This window comes from Neophocaena asiaeorientalis, unplaced genomic scaffold, assembly GCF_003031525.2.
Source record: "Neophocaena asiaeorientalis asiaeorientalis breed wild unplaced genomic scaffold, Neophocaena_asiaeorientalis_V1.1 scaffold143, whole genome shotgun sequence".
Taxonomy (NCBI): Eukaryota; Metazoa; Chordata; class Mammalia; order Artiodactyla; family Phocoenidae; genus Neophocaena; species Neophocaena asiaeorientalis.
The window spans coordinates 3,447,475-3,467,660 of record NW_020175536.1 but is presented as its reverse complement, the minus strand read 5'-3'; the positions used below and the strand labels follow the sequence as shown (position 1 = coordinate 3,467,660).

The 20,186-nt window shown below is 40.9% G+C and overlaps 1 protein-coding gene across 3 annotated transcripts in view; it reads left to right on the top strand.

The window, feature by feature from the left end:
- The window catches only part of DEUP1 (deuterosome assembly protein 1), a 220,110-nt gene extending 208,216 nt beyond the window's left edge, over positions 1-11,894 (top strand). For 2 of the 3 annotated variants that reach the window (XM_024731274.1, XM_024731275.1), the window contains one exon: positions 11,175-11,351. In XM_024731274.1, coding sequence (XP_024587042.1) covers positions 11,175-11,351 — 177 coding nt within the window. Of the gene's footprint in view, positions 1-11,174 lie in introns of all 3 variants that reach the window. The other variant, XM_024731273.1, reaches the window with a different exon arrangement.
- The last annotated feature ends 8,292 nt before the right edge of the window (positions 11,895-20,186 follow it).

The window sequence follows — 20,186 nt, the reverse complement described above, 5'->3', positions numbered from 1 at the left end:
CACAAAAGGTCATATATTATATGATTCCATTTATACAAAATGCCCAGAATAGGTAAATACATAGAAACAGAATGAAGGTTGGTGGTTACCAGGAGTAAAGGGGGAGGGAGGATTAGGGAGCAGTGGCTTAATGGCTATAGAGTTTCCTTTTGGGATGATGAAAATATTTTGGAACTAGATAGAGGTGTGGTTTTAGTACATTGTGAATATGCTAAATCCACTGAATTGTTCATTTTGAAATGGTTAATCTTACTTTATGTGCATTTTATCTCAAAAAAGAGGGAACAGTTAATGACTAGAAACAAATGAACAAGTAAGAAAATATCAAAAAGTTATAAATGCTATAAAAAATGATGAAAAGAAAGCAGACGATGTGATAGGAAGTGATGAGAGTATGGGGGATGACTTTAGGTTGAGTGGCCAAGAAAATGATTACTGAGGAGGGGACGTTTAGGATGAGACCTAAATAACAAAAAAAGATCCAGCCTTGAAAAGATCTGGAAGTAGAGCACTTCGGGCAGAGGGAACCACTGGTGCAAATCTGTATGGCAGGAAGAAGTTTGGTAAGTTTGAGAAGCAGAAAAAGGGAAGGGGGTGGTCTGGAGCTTAGAAGGACAGAGAGAGAATGTAATGAAATGGGGACAGAGAAATAGGCAGGGGAAGTCCAGGTATGTAGAGACTGTAGGCCATGGGAAGGAATTTGGATTTTATTTTAAAGCAATGGGAAGCCATGGGAAAGTTGCAAGTGGGGGAGTATATGATCTGTTTAAAAATTTTTAAGAGATCCATTTGACTGCCAAATAAAGAATAAATTATAAATTATAGATGGGCAAAGGTAGAAATGGGGAGAACAATTGTCAGCCTATTTCAGTAGTCGAAGCAAGGGATGATGCTGCTGGCTTGGGAACGGTGGAGGTGGAACCACATGTTAGATCCAGGAAATGTTTTGGAGAGATCAGACTTGACAGTGGATTGGCTATGGGAGCGAGGGAAAGAGAGGACTCAAAGATGACTCCTAGGATCTCAGCCTGAGCCTCAGATAGATGCTCATACCACTCTCTGACATGGAAGGCTAGGAAGGAGCCAGGGTTAGAGGAGAAAATCATGATTTCTAGGTTAGACATTTAAATTTAAAGTGTTTATTAAACATTCAAATGGAGATATTAAATAGGCAATAGATATGTGAACCTGTTAATCAAGGAAAAGATCAGAGCTGGAAATAAAATATGGGAGTAATCAGCATAAGGCTGATACTTAAATCTATCAGACTGGTTGATAATACTTAAAAGAGTATAAATGGAAAAGTTGTCCCAAGACAGAGCCTTAAACCATAACATTTAATGGTCCAATGGGCATCTTCAAGGAGAGGAGGAAAGTTTGATGGTGAAAGAGGTGGGGTGGGACCCAGGGAGGGATGAGGTTCATTTGTAGGAGTCATTAAGCAGGTAAGAAGGAATAGAATCCACAGTGTAGGTAGAAGGAAGACTCTGAAACAGAGTATGGTCTAAAATATGGCTCCAGGTGCAAGTGGTGTGGAGAGATGAAGGAGTTTCCACCTGAGAAAGAGGCAAGGCCACAATGCCATGAGTGAGAAAGTGAACATACTAGGGAAGTGCAGTAGAATGGCCAGGCAGTGCTAACTGACCATTTGAATTTGTGGTCATGAATTTCAAGTGAAACCAGTCCCTACAGTAATGTAATTTCTCCTCCATCCACCTGCCCAGCATTCAGTTGCTCAGGTACAGGCATGGTGCAGGCAGTTTAATTAGGCCTGGGTTTTACCAAATACCTAGGATAGAGCCAGGATATAGGGAGGGACAAGTTGCTGAATGGTTATCATAATGGATATGGAATATGAGCAGAGTTAGAAAAGAATGGAAGATATGAGAAAGTGGGAATACTAGACTAAGTCAGATGGAAGGATAATAGGTGGGTTGCATAAAATCTTTATTAGTAAGTAATGCAGTTATCACTGATGACAATGTCAAGAATATGACCACGGGAGTGGGTGCCTGAAATGAAGTGTTCCCCTACGTTTTCCTCTAGGAGTTTTACAGTATCTGGTCCTACATTTCGGCCTTTAAACCATTTTGAGTTTATTTTTGTATATGGTGTTAGAGAATTCTAACAGAATTAGAGAATTCTAATTTCATTCTTTTACCTGTAGCTATCCACTTTTCCCAGCACCACTTATTGAAGAGATGATCTTTTCTCCATCGTATATTATTGCCTCCTTTCTCATAGAGTAATTGACCGTAAGTGCATGGGTTTATTTCTGGGCTTTCTGTCCTGTTCCATTGATTTATGTGTCTGTTTTTGTGCTAGTACCATACTGTTTTTATTACAGTAGCTTTGTAGTACAGTTTGAAGTTAGGGATTATGAGTCCTCCAGCTCCGTTCTTTCTCAAGATTGTTTTGGCTATTTGGGGACTTTTGTGTTTCCATACAAATTTTAAAATCCTTTGTTCTAGGTCTGTGGAAAATGCCACTAGTAATTTGATAGGGATTGCATTGAATCTGTAGATTGCCATGAGTAGTATGGTCATTTTTAACAATATTGATTCTTCCAATCCAAGAACATGGTATATCTTTCCATCTGTTTGTGTGGTCTTCAATTTCTTTCATTAGTGTCTTATAGCTTTTGGAGTACAGGTCTTTTGCATCCTTATGTAGGTTTATTCCTAGGTATTTTATTCTTTTTGATACGATGGTAAATGGAATTGTTTCCTTAATTTTCTTTCTGATATTTTCTTGTTAATGTATAGAACTGCAACAGATTTCTGTATATTAATTTTGTATCCTACAACTTTACCAAATTCATTGATGAGCTCCAGTAGTTTTCTGGTAGCGTCTTTAGGACTTTCTATGTATAGCATCATGTCATCTGCAAACAGTGACAGTTTTACTTCTTTCCAATTTGGATTCCTTTTATTTCTTTTTCTTCTCTGATTGCTGTGGCTAGAACTTCTAAAACTATGTTGAATAAAAGTGGCAAGAGTGGACATCCTTATCTTGTTCCTGATCTTAGAGGGAATGCTTTCAGCTTTTCACCATTGAGTATGATGTTAGTTGGGGGTTTGTCTGTATGGCCTTTATTAATATTGAGGTATGTTCCCTCTATGCCCACTTTCTGGAGAGTTTTTATCATAAATGAATGTTGAATTTTATTAAAAGCTTTTACTGCATCTATTGAGATGATCATATGGTTTTTCTCCTTCAATTTCTTAATATGGTGTATCACATTGATTGATTTGTATATATTGAAGAATCCTTGCATCCCTGGGATAAATCCCACTTGCTCCTTTTAATGTGTTGTTGGATTCTGTTTGCTAGTATTTTGTTGAGAATTTTTGCTTCTATGTTCATCAGTGATATTGGTCTGTAATTTTCTTTTTTTGTGATATCTTTTTCTGGTTTTAGTATCAGGGTGATGGCCTCACAGAATGAGTTCAGAAGTGTTCCTTCCTCTGCAGTTGTTTGGAATAGTTTCAAAAGGATAGGTCTTAACTCTTCTCTAAATGTTTGATAGAATTCACCCGTGAAGCCATTTGGTCCTGGACTTTTTTTGTTGGAAGTTTTAAAATTACTGATTTAATGTCAGTACTGGTAATTGGTCTGTTCATATTTTCTATTTCTCAGTGTTGGGAGATTGTATCAATACCTTTATAAGAATTTGTCCATTTCTAGGTTGTCCATTTTATTGGTACATAGTTGCTCATAGTAGTCTCTTATGATCTTTTGTATTTATGTTGTGTTGGTTGCATTGTAACTTCTGCTTTTTCATTTCTAAGATTTGGGCCCTCTCTTTTTTCTTGATGAGTCTGGCTAAAAAAATGTATCAATTTTATTTATCTTTTCAAAGACCCAGCTTTTAATTTAATTGATCTTTTCTATTTTTTTAGTCTCTATTTCATTTATTTCTGCTTTGATCTTTATGATTTCTTTCCTTCTACTAACTTTTTGCTTTGTTTGTTCTTCTTTCTCTAGTTGCTTTAGGTGTAAGGTTAGGTTGTTTATTTGGGATCTTTCTTGTTTCCTGAGGTAGGATTGTATTGCTATAAACTTTCCTCTTAGAACTGCTATTGCTGCATCCCAGAGGTGTTGGATCGCTGTGCTCTAGGTATTTTTTTTATTTCCTCTTTGATTTCTTCAGTGATCCATTGGTTGTTCAGTAGCATATTGTTTAGCCTCCACATGTTTGTGCTTTTTGCAATTCTTTTTCTTGTAGTTGATTTCTAGTCTTATAACGTTGTGATCAGAAAAGATGCATGATTTGATTTCAGTTTTCTTAAATTTACCAAGGCTTGTTTTGTGGCCTAGCACGCGATCTATCCTGGAGAATGTTCCATGTGCACTTGAAGAGAATGTGTATTCTGCTGCTTTTGGGTGGAGTGCTCTATAAATATCAATTAAGTCCATTTGGTCTAATGTGGTATTTAAGACCTGTGTTTCCTTATTGATTTTGTCTGGATGATCTGTCCATTGATGTAAGCGGGGTGTTAAAGTCCCCCACTATTAGTATATTACTGTAAATTTCTTTTATGTCTGTTAACATCTGCCTTATATATTGAGTGCTCCTATGTTGGGTGCATATATATTGACAATTGTTATATCTTCTTCTTGGATTGATCCTTTGATCATTATGTAGTGTCCATCTTTGTCTTTTTAACAGCCTTTATTTTAAAGTCTATTTTGTCTGATATAAGTACTGCAACTCTGGCTTTCTTTTGATTTCCATTTGCATAGAATATCTTTTTCCATCCCCCCACTTTTAGCCTGTATGTGTCTCTAGAACTGAAGTGGGTAATTTGTAGGCAGCAAATATACAGGTCTTGTTTTGGTATCCATTCAGCCAGTGTGTGTATTTTAGTGGAGCATTTAATCCATTTACATTTAAGATAATTATTGATATGTATGTGCTTATTGCCATTTTGTTAATCGTTTTTGTAGGTCTTTTTTTTTTTCCTTTTCTTCGTTTGTCCTCTTCTTTTGTGATTTGATTACTATCTTTAGTGTTATGTTTGGATTCCTTTTTCTTTTTTGTGTGTTTATCTATTATAGATTTTTCATTTGTAGTTACAATGAGGTTTTGGTATAGCAGTCTACATATATACATGATTGTTTTAAGTTGCTAATCTCTTAATTTCAGATGCATTTTAAATGCCTTGCATTTGTACTCTCCTTCCCTCGTGATTACTGTTTGTTTGTTTGTTTTTTGTTGTTGTTGTTTGCGGTACGCGGGCCTCTCACTGTTGTGGCCTCTCCCATTGCGGAGCACAGGCTCCGGATGCGCAGGCTCAGCGGCCATGGCTCACGGGCACAGCCGCTCCGTGGCATGTGGGATCTTCCCGGACTGGGGAACGAACCTGTGTCCCCTGCATTGGCAGAGAGACTCTCAACTACTGCACCACCAGGGAAGCCCAATTACTGTTTTTGATATCATATTTTACATGTAATTGTTTTGTGTATCCCTTAACTGCTTATTGTGGATATAGACAATTTTACTACTTTTGTGTTTTAACCTCCCTACTAGCTTTGTGTGTGGATGATTTCCTATGTTTTCCTTTACTGGTGAGGTTTTTCCTTCCATAATTTTCTTGTTTCTAGTTGTGGCCTTTCTTTTTTGCCTAGAGAAGTTCCTTTAATATTTGTTGTAAAGCTGGTTTGGTGGTACTGAATTCTTTTAGCTTTTGTTTGTCTATAAAGCTTTTGATCTCTCCATCCAATCTGAATGAGAGCCTTGCTGGGTAAAGTATTCTTGATTGTAGGTTTTTCCCTTTCATTATTTTAAATATATTGTGCCACCTCCTTCTGAACTGCAGAGTTTCTGCTGAAAAATCAGCTGATAGCCTTATGGGGATGCCCTTGTATGTTATTTGTTGCTTTTCCCTTGCTGCTTTTAGTATTCTCTCTTTATCTTTAATTTTTTTTCATTTTGGTTACTATGTGTCTTAGTGTACTCCTCTGTGGCTTAATCCTGTATGGGAGTCTCTGCATTTCCTGGACTTAGGTAACTATTTCCTTTCCCAGTTTAGGGAGGTTTTCAGCTATTACCTCTTCAGATATTTTCTTGGGCACTTTCTCTCCCTTCTCCTTCTGGGACCCCTATAATGTGAATATTAGTGCACCTGATGTTGTCCCAGAGGTCTCTTAACTGTCCTCATTTCTTTTCATTCTTTTTTCTGTTCGGCAACAGTGATGTCTACTACTCTGTCTTCCAGCTCACTGATCCATTCTTCTGAATCATTTATTCTATTATTGATTCCTTCTAGTGTATTTTTCATTTGAGTTATTGTATTCTTCATCTCTGGTTGTTCTCTATGTTTTCTAACTCTTAGTTAAAAACTTCTAACTTCTTGCTCTGTGCATCCATTCTCCTCCTGAGTTCTTTGATCATCTTTATGATCATTACTCTGAACTCCTTCTCGGGTAGATTGACTATCTCCATATCACTTAGTTCTTCTTCTAAAGGTTTATCTTGTCTGGAACATACTCCTCTACCACCTCATTTTGTCTAAGTTGCTATTTGTATTTTTATGTATGTGGTTGGTAAGTTAACGTTTCTCGACCTTGGAGAAGGCATCCTATGCATCCGAGCAGTGCACCCACGGTATATGCTCTAGGGGTTCCCCCTAAGAGGGCTGGGTGGGTCCTCCTCTTATGACAGGCTATGTGGGTGGTCTGGTAGGCTTGGTTGTCCCCTAGTCTGGTTGGTTGCCAGGCCCTGCCTTGTGCAGTTGCTGCTGGCTGCTGTTTAGTGGGGCCTGGTCACGAGGCAGCTGGTTGTGGAATCCTAGGGGGCCCTGGGGCTAGTGCTCACTGGTGGGTGGAATCAGGGTCCCAAAGACTGAGGCTGTCGCCAACTCACTGGCAGGTAAAGCCAGATCCTGGGGTTAGTGCTGGAATAGTGGCAGGGAGAGCTGGTTCCTAGAGTCTGGCTGCAGGGCCCTGGGATCCCAGAGCTCATTTCAGATCACTACGGGGGGAGGCAGTTGACTATGGGGTCCAAGGTGTCTGGAAGGTTGCGTTGGCCTGCTACTGGGCAGGGCCAGGGCCCAGCTAGTCCCAGGAGGCCTGCATTGTGGGATTGTAGTTTTCTTGCTTCTGGTGTCTGCTCTGTGGTGGGTGAGGCTGATCTAGAGGTTTGTGCAGGCTTCCTGGCAAGAGGGGCCAGTGCCTGCCCACTGGTAGGTGGAGTTGGGTCTCGGCCCTCTGGTGGGCTGGGCCCTGTCTAGGGGTGTGTCCACAGGCGGCTGTGGGTTCTTTAGTCTGTAGGCAGCCTGTCTGCTGATGGGTAGGGTTGTGTCCCTGTGCACTTAGTTGTTTGGCCTGAAGCACCCCAGCACTGGAGCCTGCAGGCTGTCGGGTGGGGCCTGGTCTTGGTGCTAATGATCCAAGATGTCAGTTATCAGGAGTGTTCATGCAGTTGAATGTTTCCCGGTATGTCTGACACCAGTGTCTTTGTCCCCAGGGTTAGCCACAGCCACTCCTTACCTCTCCAGGAGACTCTCCAAGGTCAGCAGGTAGATCTGACCCAGGCTCTTATCAAATTACTACTTTTGCCCTGGGTCCTGGTGCACGTGAGGTTTTGTGTGAGCCCTTTAAGAGTGAAGTCTTTATTTCCCCTAGTCTTGTGGGGCTCCTGCAGTTAAGCCCTGCTGGCCTTCAAAGCCAAATGCTCTGGGGGCTTCTCTTCCCAGTGGTGGAACCCCAGGCTGGGGAGCCTGATGTGGGGCTCAGGACTCTCACACCTGTGGGAGAACCTCTGCAATATAATTATTCTCTCATTTGTGAGTCGCCCACCTGGGAGGGTATGGGATTTGATTATATCGCAGGTCCCGTCTTGTTGTGGTTCCTTCTCTATGCCTTTCATCGTAGAAGATCTTTCCTGGAAGGTTCCAATCTTTTTCATCGATGGTTGTTCTGCAGACAGTTGTGATTGTGATGTGCCTGTGAGAGGACGTGAGCTCAGGGCCTTTCTACTCTGCCATCTTCTTGGCTGGTGTTTTGGGCCCTGTGTCAATCAGTCACTGCCTCTGAGAAGAGGGGGGGAAGAGTAACTTCCCAGGTGAGGCGGGAGGCTCCAGTTTAGCCACAGGCAGATCTCCAGAGAAGTGGCCAGCTCTGAGCTGTTAGCAGCCAAAACCCACAGCAGCTGGAGGATAGGTGCACCAGCCTGGTGAAGGGATCCAGGTGGAGCACCAGCGGCATCCACTGCGGTCCACTTCCTGAACCACTCGGAGCCACATGTGCTTTTCATGTTGTTCATTCCATTCAGGCATAGCTTCTCCAAGATTCTGGCTGGTTATAATTTCTGGGAAATTTTGCAGAGGAGGGTTGCTAGAGCAAACTACAGCCCTTGATGCTGTCTCAAGGGCTTAACTGATACTCATCATCTCCTCACCCACTCTAGGTTCCCGGCCCCCTCAGCTGGCACTTCTGTTGGTCCAGGTGGCTTGCCTCGTGGGGTGAGCCCCTGGTTCCCGTGCCCTTATCAGGATGTGGTTTGTCATCTACAGTTAAATCTTGGCATGAGAGCACCAAAAGACCACCTCAGTGGATTACCTGAGTTGCAAACATATTCCTCACTGCTTCCATTATGTAGTAGTAGTCTTACCTCTTCATGATGCTTGGGGTCAGTTACTGCCGCCAGTATAGTACCTCTTTTCTGTGCCTCTGATCTGTCAGCATTAGGAGGCCAAAGTGAGTAGGTACAGCCAAAGCTTTAAGTTTAGGGAGACTCTTACAGTCTCACTTGGTGAGAGGCATTGCTTCTCTGAGACCAAAGACCTGTAGACCAACCAGACAGAGACAGAAGGAACAAATTCTCCAAGAGGACCAACAGAGAGTGAAGCCATTCCTACATCCTCCCTTCTGTTCCCAGATCACTGTTACAAACACAGTAGCCTATAACAGCCATTGGTCTCTACCGTCTACCATATGCTGAAGAATGGCACCCCATCCTCACGGGATATGATTTCCAAGCTAATTCCTCAGCTGTGCCTTCAAGAAGCCTATCAGGCCAGCATCCTCTGGAGACACTTCATGCTGTATGTGGTAGAACCAGTAGATACCCGGTCATGCCCTCACTGCCATACTCCTCTGCTGTAAAGTAGGTTCGTTTATTATTAATCAGGATCTCATGTCAGTAAATCAGTTACTCTATGAGCCCTCGGATAGTGGTGCTGACCGAGGCCCTGCAGGCAGGAAAGGCAAATTATAGGATACACATCAGTTCTGGTAAGGATAACACATTGCCCTTTCCAAAGTGTAAGGGACCTGATGTAATCTAATTGCCACCGAGAGGCTGGTTGATGTCCTTGAGGGACGGTGCCGTATCAGAAGCTCAGCTTTGGCCTCTACTGCAAGCAGATCAGCCATTCAACAGGAACAGCAGCTAGATGAACCAGGTAAAAGGGAGATGGTGCTGTTCGGCCCATGCATAATTTCCACTGGAGTGGCCAAGGACAGAAGCTAGATCAAGTCATCCTGTCTACTTCTTAGATGCTCTGTCTCAACCGGGGCACACTAGCGTGACAGGAACTGTTCTGCATAGTATACAGTTTTCTGCAGCAGATGGCATGGCCTTGCTGCAGAATCTCAAGGGTTTGTAACACAACTCCCCGCCAAACCTTGCCAAAGGCTCCACAGAGCACTTTTCTCTATGAGAAATTCTTCTAGTATGAGAGCTGCTAAGTCATTTCACCCAACTAGCAGGACTGCTTTCCCCCCCATTCCCAACTTACTGCAAAGCCCTTTCTTGCTCTGGGCCCTGCTCAAAAACAAACAAAACTACCTCTGTGTCCACGTAATAAATGAGTCAGGTTATTCCTCCCAAGAGTGGAACATGCTGCCTTCCAAACCCGAAGAGACCTACCAAGCTTTATGCTCCTTTCATAGTGATAAGAAATGCAAGGCACATTAATTTGTGCTTAAAAGGAGATGTCCTGACATGTTCCATATCACCAGACACCTACAAACAAAGTGTCAAGCCTTGAATTGCTTCTGGGGTTTACCTTTCACTCTCTGGAGTACCTGTGTCTTTCCAAGCCTTCAACATGCTTGCCAATTCTTGCTCATCAGGGCTTAGCATGATGTTCATGTTACTGTATCATGTCCTATAGTCTGCAGTCTGTGGAACGTCCAGGTGGTCCAGGCTCCTTGAGAGTGTATTATGACAGCTTCGTTAACATAAAACATGTTGAGGCGAGAACATGGATGTGTACCGTCTATCCCATGAGAATGCTAACTGCTTCTGATCTTCCTCCTTGCTGAGTATTAAAAAGAATGCATTTGCCAGATCAACAGCAGCATACCATGTCCCCAAGACTGTGACATTCTACTTCAGTAAAGATGTGATACCTGGCACGGCAGCTACAGTTGGGGCTACTACTTGGATAAGCTGGCAGTACTCCACTGTCATCTGCCACAATCCCTACACTTCTGGCAGAGGCCAGACTTGTGAACTACATCCCCCTATAACAGTTCACCTGCATACAGATCGCTGACTCTCCAAACGCTTTATAAAAATCCCATTCTTCCCATAAAACAAAAGTTGAAGAAAAGTCTGGGGGGTGCCGCAGAACTAAAAAAATTAAAGTACAGATTTCCCCAACTTATTTTTTTTTAAAACTGAACAAATTATTTTGAATGAAACACTAAAATTATGGTATCATTGCCCTTTATTCCTCAGCCACACATTGTATATGTGTGCGTGTGTAAATAAGCACTACACAGGTCACAGTTAACTGAGCACTTCCATACCACATGAAGGGTGGAAGCAGGCACTCATCACCGAAGTGTTCTCAACTGCAGTTGGACAAACAAGGTAGCCCCAGCATTACGCACCCACCTCCACTATACATCATGCTTTTATCCCACCTCACCTGGCCACCTCCATGCAGCAGCGAGCCCCCTTGAAGCCCAGCCTTAAGTTTCTTTCCTCTGTAAGCTTTCTTTGCCCGACTCGACTGTACTCTTCACTTGCTGTTTTCGTTCCTTAAGGGTTTCATTAGCAGCAGCTGTATTACACTGGTGTAGAGAGTTCAGCTTAAGACACATTATTTCATTAAGAGTCGCAGTGTTTTGTCAGGGGTGAAGCTTACCAAGAAATATGAAAACTTTTTGTAAAAGACCTTGTGTTCCTCATCTAACTTTTCTTTTTCTTTTTTTAGTCGCCCCCAGATATAGCCTTCCCCGCTTCTTTGGCTGCACAGCATTTCTTTCTGGAGGAGGAGAAGCGAGCAAAAGAACTTGAAAAACTTCTGAATACACATATTGATGAACTGCAAAGACACACAGAATTTACTCTTAATAAATACACCAAGCTAAAACAAAACAGACACATATGAGCTTTTAAACTTTTTTATTTGCTTCGCCCACCCCAAGGAAAAAAGCTCTGGCAAAGTATTTACAAAGCTGATTCACGAAACTGAGAAATTTTGTTCTGTTTTCCTGAGTAAATCATTTCTGTAAGGCAGCTAGAAAATAGTATTTTGTTCAATAAAGCTGTTTGTATTTCTGCATTAACAAACAAATTGTTCAGCTACAGTTACTCTAAAATAAACATGACTTCTCCAAAAGAGATTTTTTTCTCCAGTCTGAGGAATAGTTTGGAATTAAATATGCAGTTTTTTCTCCCCCTGAATCATGTATACTGAAAACCATTTCCTCTGTAACAACACATGATGAGGGAAAGGGACACACTATATTCTAAATACAAACAGATCAAGTGCAGCTCTGTTGTACTAGGTTTGAAAACCCAATGATTTTTTGAAATGAATAGCTATGTAAACATCCTAACATTTCTTTTAGGAAAAAAAGATACAGCTTACTGTTACTGCATTCATCTTTGTAATGTCTCTCTGTTTTTTGTTTGTTTGTTTGTTTTTTGGTACGCGGGCCTCTCACTGTTGTGGCCTCTCCCGTTGCAGAGCCCAGGCTTCGGACGCGCAGGCTCAGCGGCCATGGCTCACGGGGCCAGCCGCTCCGCGGCATGTGGGATCTTTCCCGGACCGGGGCACGAACCCGTGTCCCCTGTATCGTCAGGCGGACTCTCAACCACTGCACTACGAGGGAAGCCCCCTGTCTCTCTGTTTTAACACAAAAGACCTGGAATGTGCTGTTTGCACACTTAAAACATACGTGCCAAATATTAATGCTTTCCTGTTCGTACTAATTATTACTTCATGGACATAAGATAAAGAAACTATAAAGCACTGCTGTTGTTACCTTCTCCTTTGTCATACCTCTGTTTTAAATACAATTAAAGAATGAGAAATTCTTTGGACTTAAAACATAAATGCCAAGTCTGTAAAGAATAGTAATAGCATGGTGGTGAACAAGGAAACTCAAGTTCCAGATACACAAGCATGATAATCCATTTTTCTTTCTTTAAAAATGACATTTATATAAAGATTACGAAATATCCCCATGTCATTACTCCAGGTTAAGTCCTACAGTTTTTATAGTTTTCTTTTTCTCTTTGAAGAAACTAAATCTCCACATACGGAAAGATAAGTCACAATGTCCTTAGACAAGTGTCATTGCCACGGGAAATGCAGAGCCCTGTTCACTTCAGCTGAAACAACCACGTGGGTTTGTAGAGCTCTTGATATTTGCAAAAAGCCTTCAGAGAGCATTATTCATTTCAGCCCAAAACAAGCCTGTGCAGTCAGCAAGGCTAGTATCCTTGTTCCTGGGAATCAAGCTGTTAAGAACTTACTAGAATCACGGTGAGCAAGAGTCAGAAACGCCAGCCTCTGATTCCCAGCTCTGGCTCTTACCACTTCCCAGCATTATGTCTTGTCAGCAAGCAGGTGGTGAGCAGTGCTCTATCCACAGAAGCCATGTTTCATGGCAAAACATCAGAGGGTACAATGACCCACATGAGGAAAATAACCCGTGACCATACCTTTAATTAGAAATTTAGTAATTTCTAGCCTGGACACAGAGAAAATAGAATACTTTTCAGTGTTATCTTTAGAAGATGGGAAGAAAAGGTATGTTTAGGTAAAGGACAGTCCATAAACAAATTCTAAAACCTTTATATCCCTAATGCAAATGCAAACAATGCAAAAATTTAAAGGTACGTATCTTTAAAATACGCTACGTCTGCATGCTGAATCGAAGACTCTAGACTACAATGATTTTAAAACTTAACAGAGTCAAGAGAGCATGAACCTGGAATATGTCCAGGACTCACAGTGCGTTTGCCCCTCCAGATTATTATGTCAAGTCCACAAGCAAACTTCTTTTAAATCACTAGGTTCGGCATTCCTCTTCATACCCACTTTCTTAAAACACTGGTTTTCAATAGTTTTTGCTTAACTGCAGGATTCAATGTTTGAAAGGAATCATATGCTGAAGCCCAACATATATACAGTCAAGATCCCCTCCCCCCCTCCTCCCGTCCCCTCCCCTCCCCGGACCCAGGGAGTTGACAGAGCAGTTGCCCATGTGTTGCTGTGGGAGGGGTCGAAGGAGAGGCAGCTGTGCTGTTACTACCTCAGGACAGAATACAGTTTCCTACAGAAACCATGCCATGAAGAGGGTTATAACCCCCTTCATATTACAAAAGTCAGTTTAGCCCATGATTGAGCTAAAACACAATGAAAGGAGTAGAAGCAGAGCCGCAGGAGAAAGACCAATCAGGTCACCTAACGCTGGGAGTCAACTCAAAGAGGAGGTGGGACTTGAGTTAACTTTTGCATTGTAATGGCCTAAATATATACTTTTACTTCTTAATTATCCAGGAGCAAACTGGTTTGAGAATCAACCAAATTTGAAGGAGGGAAGGCTGCTGGAAAAACACAGATAACCCCCAAATGTCAGTTAAAACAAAATGATGGACAGCTCTGGATTATCTGTCAACAGCGCCCTCCGGCTAAGTGGGACGCAGTCGCCCCAGGACCATGATCCTGAGACAGCGCCCTCCCCTCTGGGAGAGCAATCAGCTCAGCAGCTTGGGCTGCCTAAACAGAGGCCTGCCCTGCAGTGAGTTTGTCTAGATCCCTGCCATGCCTCAACCATGGTTAACCTGACCCAAGCAATCCGTAATCGTGGTTTTCACAGTGCTGTGCAGTTATCCCCTCCCCATCCCGTTATCTCACTTAATGTACATTTCCTCTTTATACATGCGCCTCCAGTCTCTCCAACTGGCCTGAAAGCTCCTAGAAAAGAGGAGTATTAGGCTTCTTTGCCTCCCCTGTGCACCTAGCACAGGGAGGTATTGGATAAGTAGCAGTCAGTGGGTGGATTGAATCCAAACATGGGGAATGCCTTTAGCAAAGGCAAAAAGTAGGGGAAGTTTGAGGCAGTTTAGATACAAGACAAACTACTAGCCATATCAAATTGTCAGCTGCAGAAAGGAGCACAGAACTGTGAATTTGCCTGAATGGTGATGGGCGTGGGGGGAGATTTTCACTTCATACTTGACCTAACGTAGGACCATCTGAGCATCTACACACTCCTTTTATGTGTTTTAACTAATGTCTAATAGGAATCTAATATAGAACAGCAGCCATGGTGCTTAATAGAGCAAATGAAACCATTAGAATCCCAGGATTGTGAGAGGGATTTGGGCCCAGGGACTTATACCCAACTAGCAACTGAAACTCTGTCCTACCCTCCCAATCCCACAGCCTAGAGCATCACCAAGAGCTAAACCCTAAGGGATAAAGCATTCCAAACTGATGAAAGGCTCTTTCCTGCTACAGAGAGGATGCACTCACTGTGCCAGGGATGACAATGAATGCGCAATGGGCCTATGAGTCCTGGCTGAGGGAAGAGCCTGGGGAAAAATTTTCATGACCACCAGGGACTCCCAAGGCAGGCATGAGGCAAAAACATTGGCACAAGTCACAGAAGCCAACTGGGCAGTGTTCAGAGGCTACCTGCCACACAGCACCATCCTCCAACACGGGTCAAGAAGGGTCACAGTAGCTCATGAAGCTCAATAACAAACAAACAAACAAATCAAACAATGGGCAGAAGACCTAAATAGACATTTCTCCAAAGAAGACATAAAGATGGCCAACAGGCACATGAAAAGAAGCTCAGTGTTGCTAATTATTAGAGAAATGCAAATCAAAACCTCAATGAGGTATCACTTCACACCGGTCAGAATGGCCACCGTTAAAAAGTCTACAAATAATAAATGCCGGAGAAGATGTGGCAAAAAGGGAGCCCTCTACACTGTTGGTGGGAATGTAAAGTGGTGAAGCCACTATGGAGAACAGTTCCTTAAAAAACTAAAGATAGAGTTACCATATGATCCAGCAATCCCACTTCTGGGCATATATCCAGAAAAGACAAAAACTCTAATTCAAAAAGATACATGCACCCAATGTTCACAGCAGCACTATGTACAACAGCCAAGACCTGGAAGCAACCTAAATGCTCATCGACAGATGAATGGATAAAGAAGATGTGTTAGACATATACAATAGAATATTATTCAGCCATAAAAAAGAATGAAATAATGCCATTTGCAGCAACACGGATGGATCAAGAGATTATCATACTAAGTGAAGTAAGTCAGAGGAAGACAAATATATGATATCACTTCTATGTGGAATCTAAAAAAAAAAACGATAAAAATGAACTTATTTACAAAACAGAAAGACTCATAGACATGGAAAACAATGGATGGATCAAGAGATTATCATACTAAGTGAAGTAAGTCAGAGGAAGACAAATATATGATATCACTTCTATGTGGAATCTAAAAAAAAAAAACGATAAAAATGAACTTATTTACAAAACAGAAAGACTCATAGACATGGAAAACAAACTTATGGTTACCATAGGGGAAGGCAGGGGAGGGAAAAATTAGGAGTTTGGGTTTAATGGATACACACCACTATATATAAAATAGATAAACAACAAGGACCTACTGTAGAGCACAGGGAACTATACTCAATATCTTGTAATAACCTATAATAGAAAAGAATCCGAAAAACACATATATATGTTTATATATGTGTGTGTGTGTATATATACAAAACTGAATCACTATGCTGTACACCTGAAACATGGTAAATCAACTATACTTCATTAAAAAAATTTTTTGACACCTCAAAGAGCAGTCACAGTCTTGTGACAAGGAGAAACATGAGTCAGAGTCAGCCAGGTAATTATTGCTATGGTGACCAGCAATTTCACTGCACAGAACTGCCAGGTAATCTAGAACAGCAAGGCTTCAAACAGCAAAGGCTTCAGGAGGGCCAAGCAGAGCACAAAGGAGATGCTCAGAGCCACCTAGCCAGACCCATGAACAGACTAGAAATTCTTAGGTCTTAAAGGTTCCTGACACATTTGGACAGGTTAGATCTGTTGGAGGCCAGGTATTCTTCATGCCTTGACCCCAGGACCATAACAAAGCTTCCGTTTCCTTTTCTGTAGAACAGGCACAATGTCAGAGAGTTGTGAGATTAAAGAAGGCAATACACATAAAACGGTTAGCAAAGAGTCTGGAACAGTGAGTACTCAGTAAATGCTAGCTGTGAGCACGTGCCATCCTTGCCCTCTTGAGGCATAGAAGAGAAAATACATCTTCAAAGAATAAGACTATCATTTATGGAGGACCACATGCCGGCCACTATAATATATACTCATTTAATCATTAACAGTTCTATTAATAATTTACAAGCCATAAAATTCAGCCATTTCAAGGGTATAATGCAATGATTTTTACTAAATTTACAAAGTTTTGCAACCATTGCCACAACCCAATTTTACGACATTTCCATCATTCCCCAAAGATCCCTAGTGCCCATGTGCCGTCACCCCCCTTCCCACGCCCGACCCCAGGAAGCTGCTAAACTACTTTGTCTCTATGACTTACCTGGACATTTCGTATAAATGGATTCATATACAGTGTGGGTTTTTGCATCTGGCTTCTTTCATTTGGTATGTTTTTGTGGTCCATACTGTAGCATGTATTGATATTTTGTTGTTTTTATTGTTGCTGAATGGTGTTCTGTTGTATCAATAAACCACATTTCCCTTTGTCCATTGCACGAGTTCATTGACATCTGAGTTGTTTCCACTGAGGCTATTATGAATAAAGCCATGATGAACGTTTACATACAAGTCTGTGTGTGGACATCTTTTTGTTTCTATTTAGTACATTCCTATGAGTAGAATTTGAGTCACATGGTAAATTTATGTTTAACTTTTAAAAGAAACTGTCCAACTGTTTTCCTAAGTAGCTACACCATTTTACATTCCTACCAGCAAGGCCTAAGAGTTCCGATTTCTCCATATCCTCTCCCATACCTGGTACTATCTTTTTGGTGAGTCATTTCAGTGGGTGTGAGTGGTATTTCATGCTAGTTTTAACTTGCATTTCCCTAATGACTAATCATGTGAGCATCTTTTGTGTGCTTATTGAGTATTCATATATTTTTTTTGGTGAAATGTCTGTTCAGATCTTTTGCCCATTTTATAATTATTTCTTCTTTTATTGAGCTATAAGAATTCTTTATATATTTTGGATATAAATGCTTTATCAGATATATGATTTGCATATATTCTCTCCCAGTCTGTGGCTTCTCTTTTCGTTTTCTTCATGGTGTCTTTTGAAGCACATAAAGTTTTGAATTTTGATGTAGTACAGTTAATCAATTTTCTCTTTTACGGACTGTGATTTTGGCATCATAGCTAAGAAATATTTGCTTGACTCAACGACACAAATATTTTCTGCTACATTTTCTTCTAAAAGTTTTACAGTTTCAGGTTTTACATCAGGTTTATGATCCACTCTTAGTTAACATTTTTGTATAGTGTAAGGGTCTAGATTCATCCTTTTACATGCAGATGGATACCCCATTGTTCCAGACCATTTGTTGAAGACTATTCTTAACCCCATTGAATTATCTTGGTACTTTTTGTTGAAAAATCAACTGACCATAAATATAAGGCTTTATTTCTAGACTCAGTTATTTTCCATTGATCTATATGTTTATCCTTATGCCACTACCACATAGTCTTTTCTTTTGAAAACTTGAATTTTATTTTTTTATACAGGAGGTTCTTAATAGTTACCTATTTTATACATATTACTGTATATATGTCAATCTCAATATCCCAATTCATCACACCACCACCACCCTCCTGCTGCCACTCTCCCCCTTGGTATGCATTCGTTTCTTCTCTACATCTGCATCTCTATTTCTTCCCTGCAAACCGGTTCATCTGTATTAGCTCTAGTAGTTTTCTGGTAGCATCTTTAGGATTCTCTATGTATAGTATCATGTCATCTGCAAACAGTGACAGTTTTACTTCTTCTTTTCCAATTTGTATTCCTTTTAATTCTTTTTCTTCTCTGACTGCTGTGGCTAGGACTTTCTAAACTACGTTGAATAATAGTGGCGAGAGTGGACATCCTTGTCTTGTTCTTGATCTTAGAGAAAATGCTTTATGTTTTTCACCAATGAGAATGATGTTTGCTGTGGGTTTGTTATAAATGGCCTTTATTATGTTGAGGTAGGTTTCCTCTATGCCCACTTTCTGGAGAGTTTTTATCATAAATGGGTGTTAAATTTTGTTGAAAGCTTTTTCTGCATCTTTTGAGACGACCATATGGTTTTTATTCTTCAATTTGTTAATATGGTGTATCACGTTGATTGATTTGCATATACTGAAGAATCCTTGCATCCCTGGGATAAATCCCACTTGGTCACGGTGTGTGATCCTTTTAATGTGTTGTTGGATTCTGTTTGCTGGTGTTTTTTTTTGCGGTATGCGGGCCTCTCACTGTTGTGGCCTCTCCCGTTGCGGAGCACAGGCTCTGGACGCTCAGGCTCAGCGGCCATGGCTCACGGTCCCAGCCACTCTGCGGTATGTGGGATCTTCCCGGACCGGGGCACGAACCCGTGTGCCCTGCATCGGCAGGTGGACTCTCAACCACTGTGCCACCAGGGAAGCCCTGTTTGCTGGTATTTTGTTGAGAATTTTTGCATCTATAGCCATCAGTGATATTGGTCTGTAATTTTCTTTTATTCTAGTATCTTCATCTGGTTTTGGTATCAGGCCTCATAGAATGGCCTCATAGAATGAGTTTGGGAGTGTTCCTTCCTCTTCAATTTTTTGGAAGAGTTTGAGAAGGATGGGTGTTAGCTCTTCTCTAAATGTTTGATAGAATTCACCTGTGAAGCCATCTGGTCCTGGACTTCTGTTTGTTGGAAGATTTTTAATCACAGTTTCAATTTCATTACTTGTGATTGCTCTTTTCATATTTTCTATTTCTTCCTGGTTCAGGCTTGGAAGTTTATACCTTTCTAAGAATTTGTCCATTTCCTCCAGGTTGTCCATTTTAGTGGCATAGAGTTGCTTGTAGTAGTCTCTAGGATGCTTTGTATTTCTGTGGTGTCTGTTGTAACTTTTCCTTTTTCATTTCTAATTTTATTGATTTGAGTCCTCTCCCTCTTGATGAGTCTGGCTAAAGGTTTATCAATTTTTTTATCTTCTCAAAGAACAAGCTTTTAGCTTTACTGATCTTTCCTATTGTTTTCTTTGTTTCTATTTCATTTATTTCTGCTCTGATCTTTATGATTTCTTTCCTTCTACTAACTTTGGGTTTTGTTTGTTCTTCTTTCTCTAGTTCCTTTAAGTCTAAGATTAGATTGTTTATTGGAGATTTTTCTTGTTTCTTGACGTAGGTGCGTATTGCCATAAACTTCCCTCTTAGAAGTGCTTTTACTGCATCCCATAGGTTTTCGGTCATCGTGTTTTCGTTGTAATTTGTCTCTGGGTATTTTCTGATTTCTTCTTTGATTTCTTCAGTGATTTCTTTGTTATTTAGTAACATATTGTTTAGCCTCCATGTGTTTGTGGTTTTTTACGGTTTTTTCCCTGTAATTCATTTCTAATCTCATAGCGTTGTGGTCAGGACAGATTCTTGATATGATTTCAATTTTCTTAAATTTTTGGAGGCTTGATTTGTGACCCAAGGTGTCATCTATCCTGGAGAATGTTCCATGTGCACTTGAGAAGAAAGTGTAACCTGCTGTTTTTGGATGGAATGTCCTATAAATATCAATTAAATCTATCTGGTCTATTGTGTCATTTAAAGCTTCTGTTTCCTTATTTATTTTCATTTTAGATGATCTGTCCATTGGTGTAATTGAGGTGTTAAACTCCCCCACTATTATTGTGTTACTGTCAATTTCCTCTTTTATAGC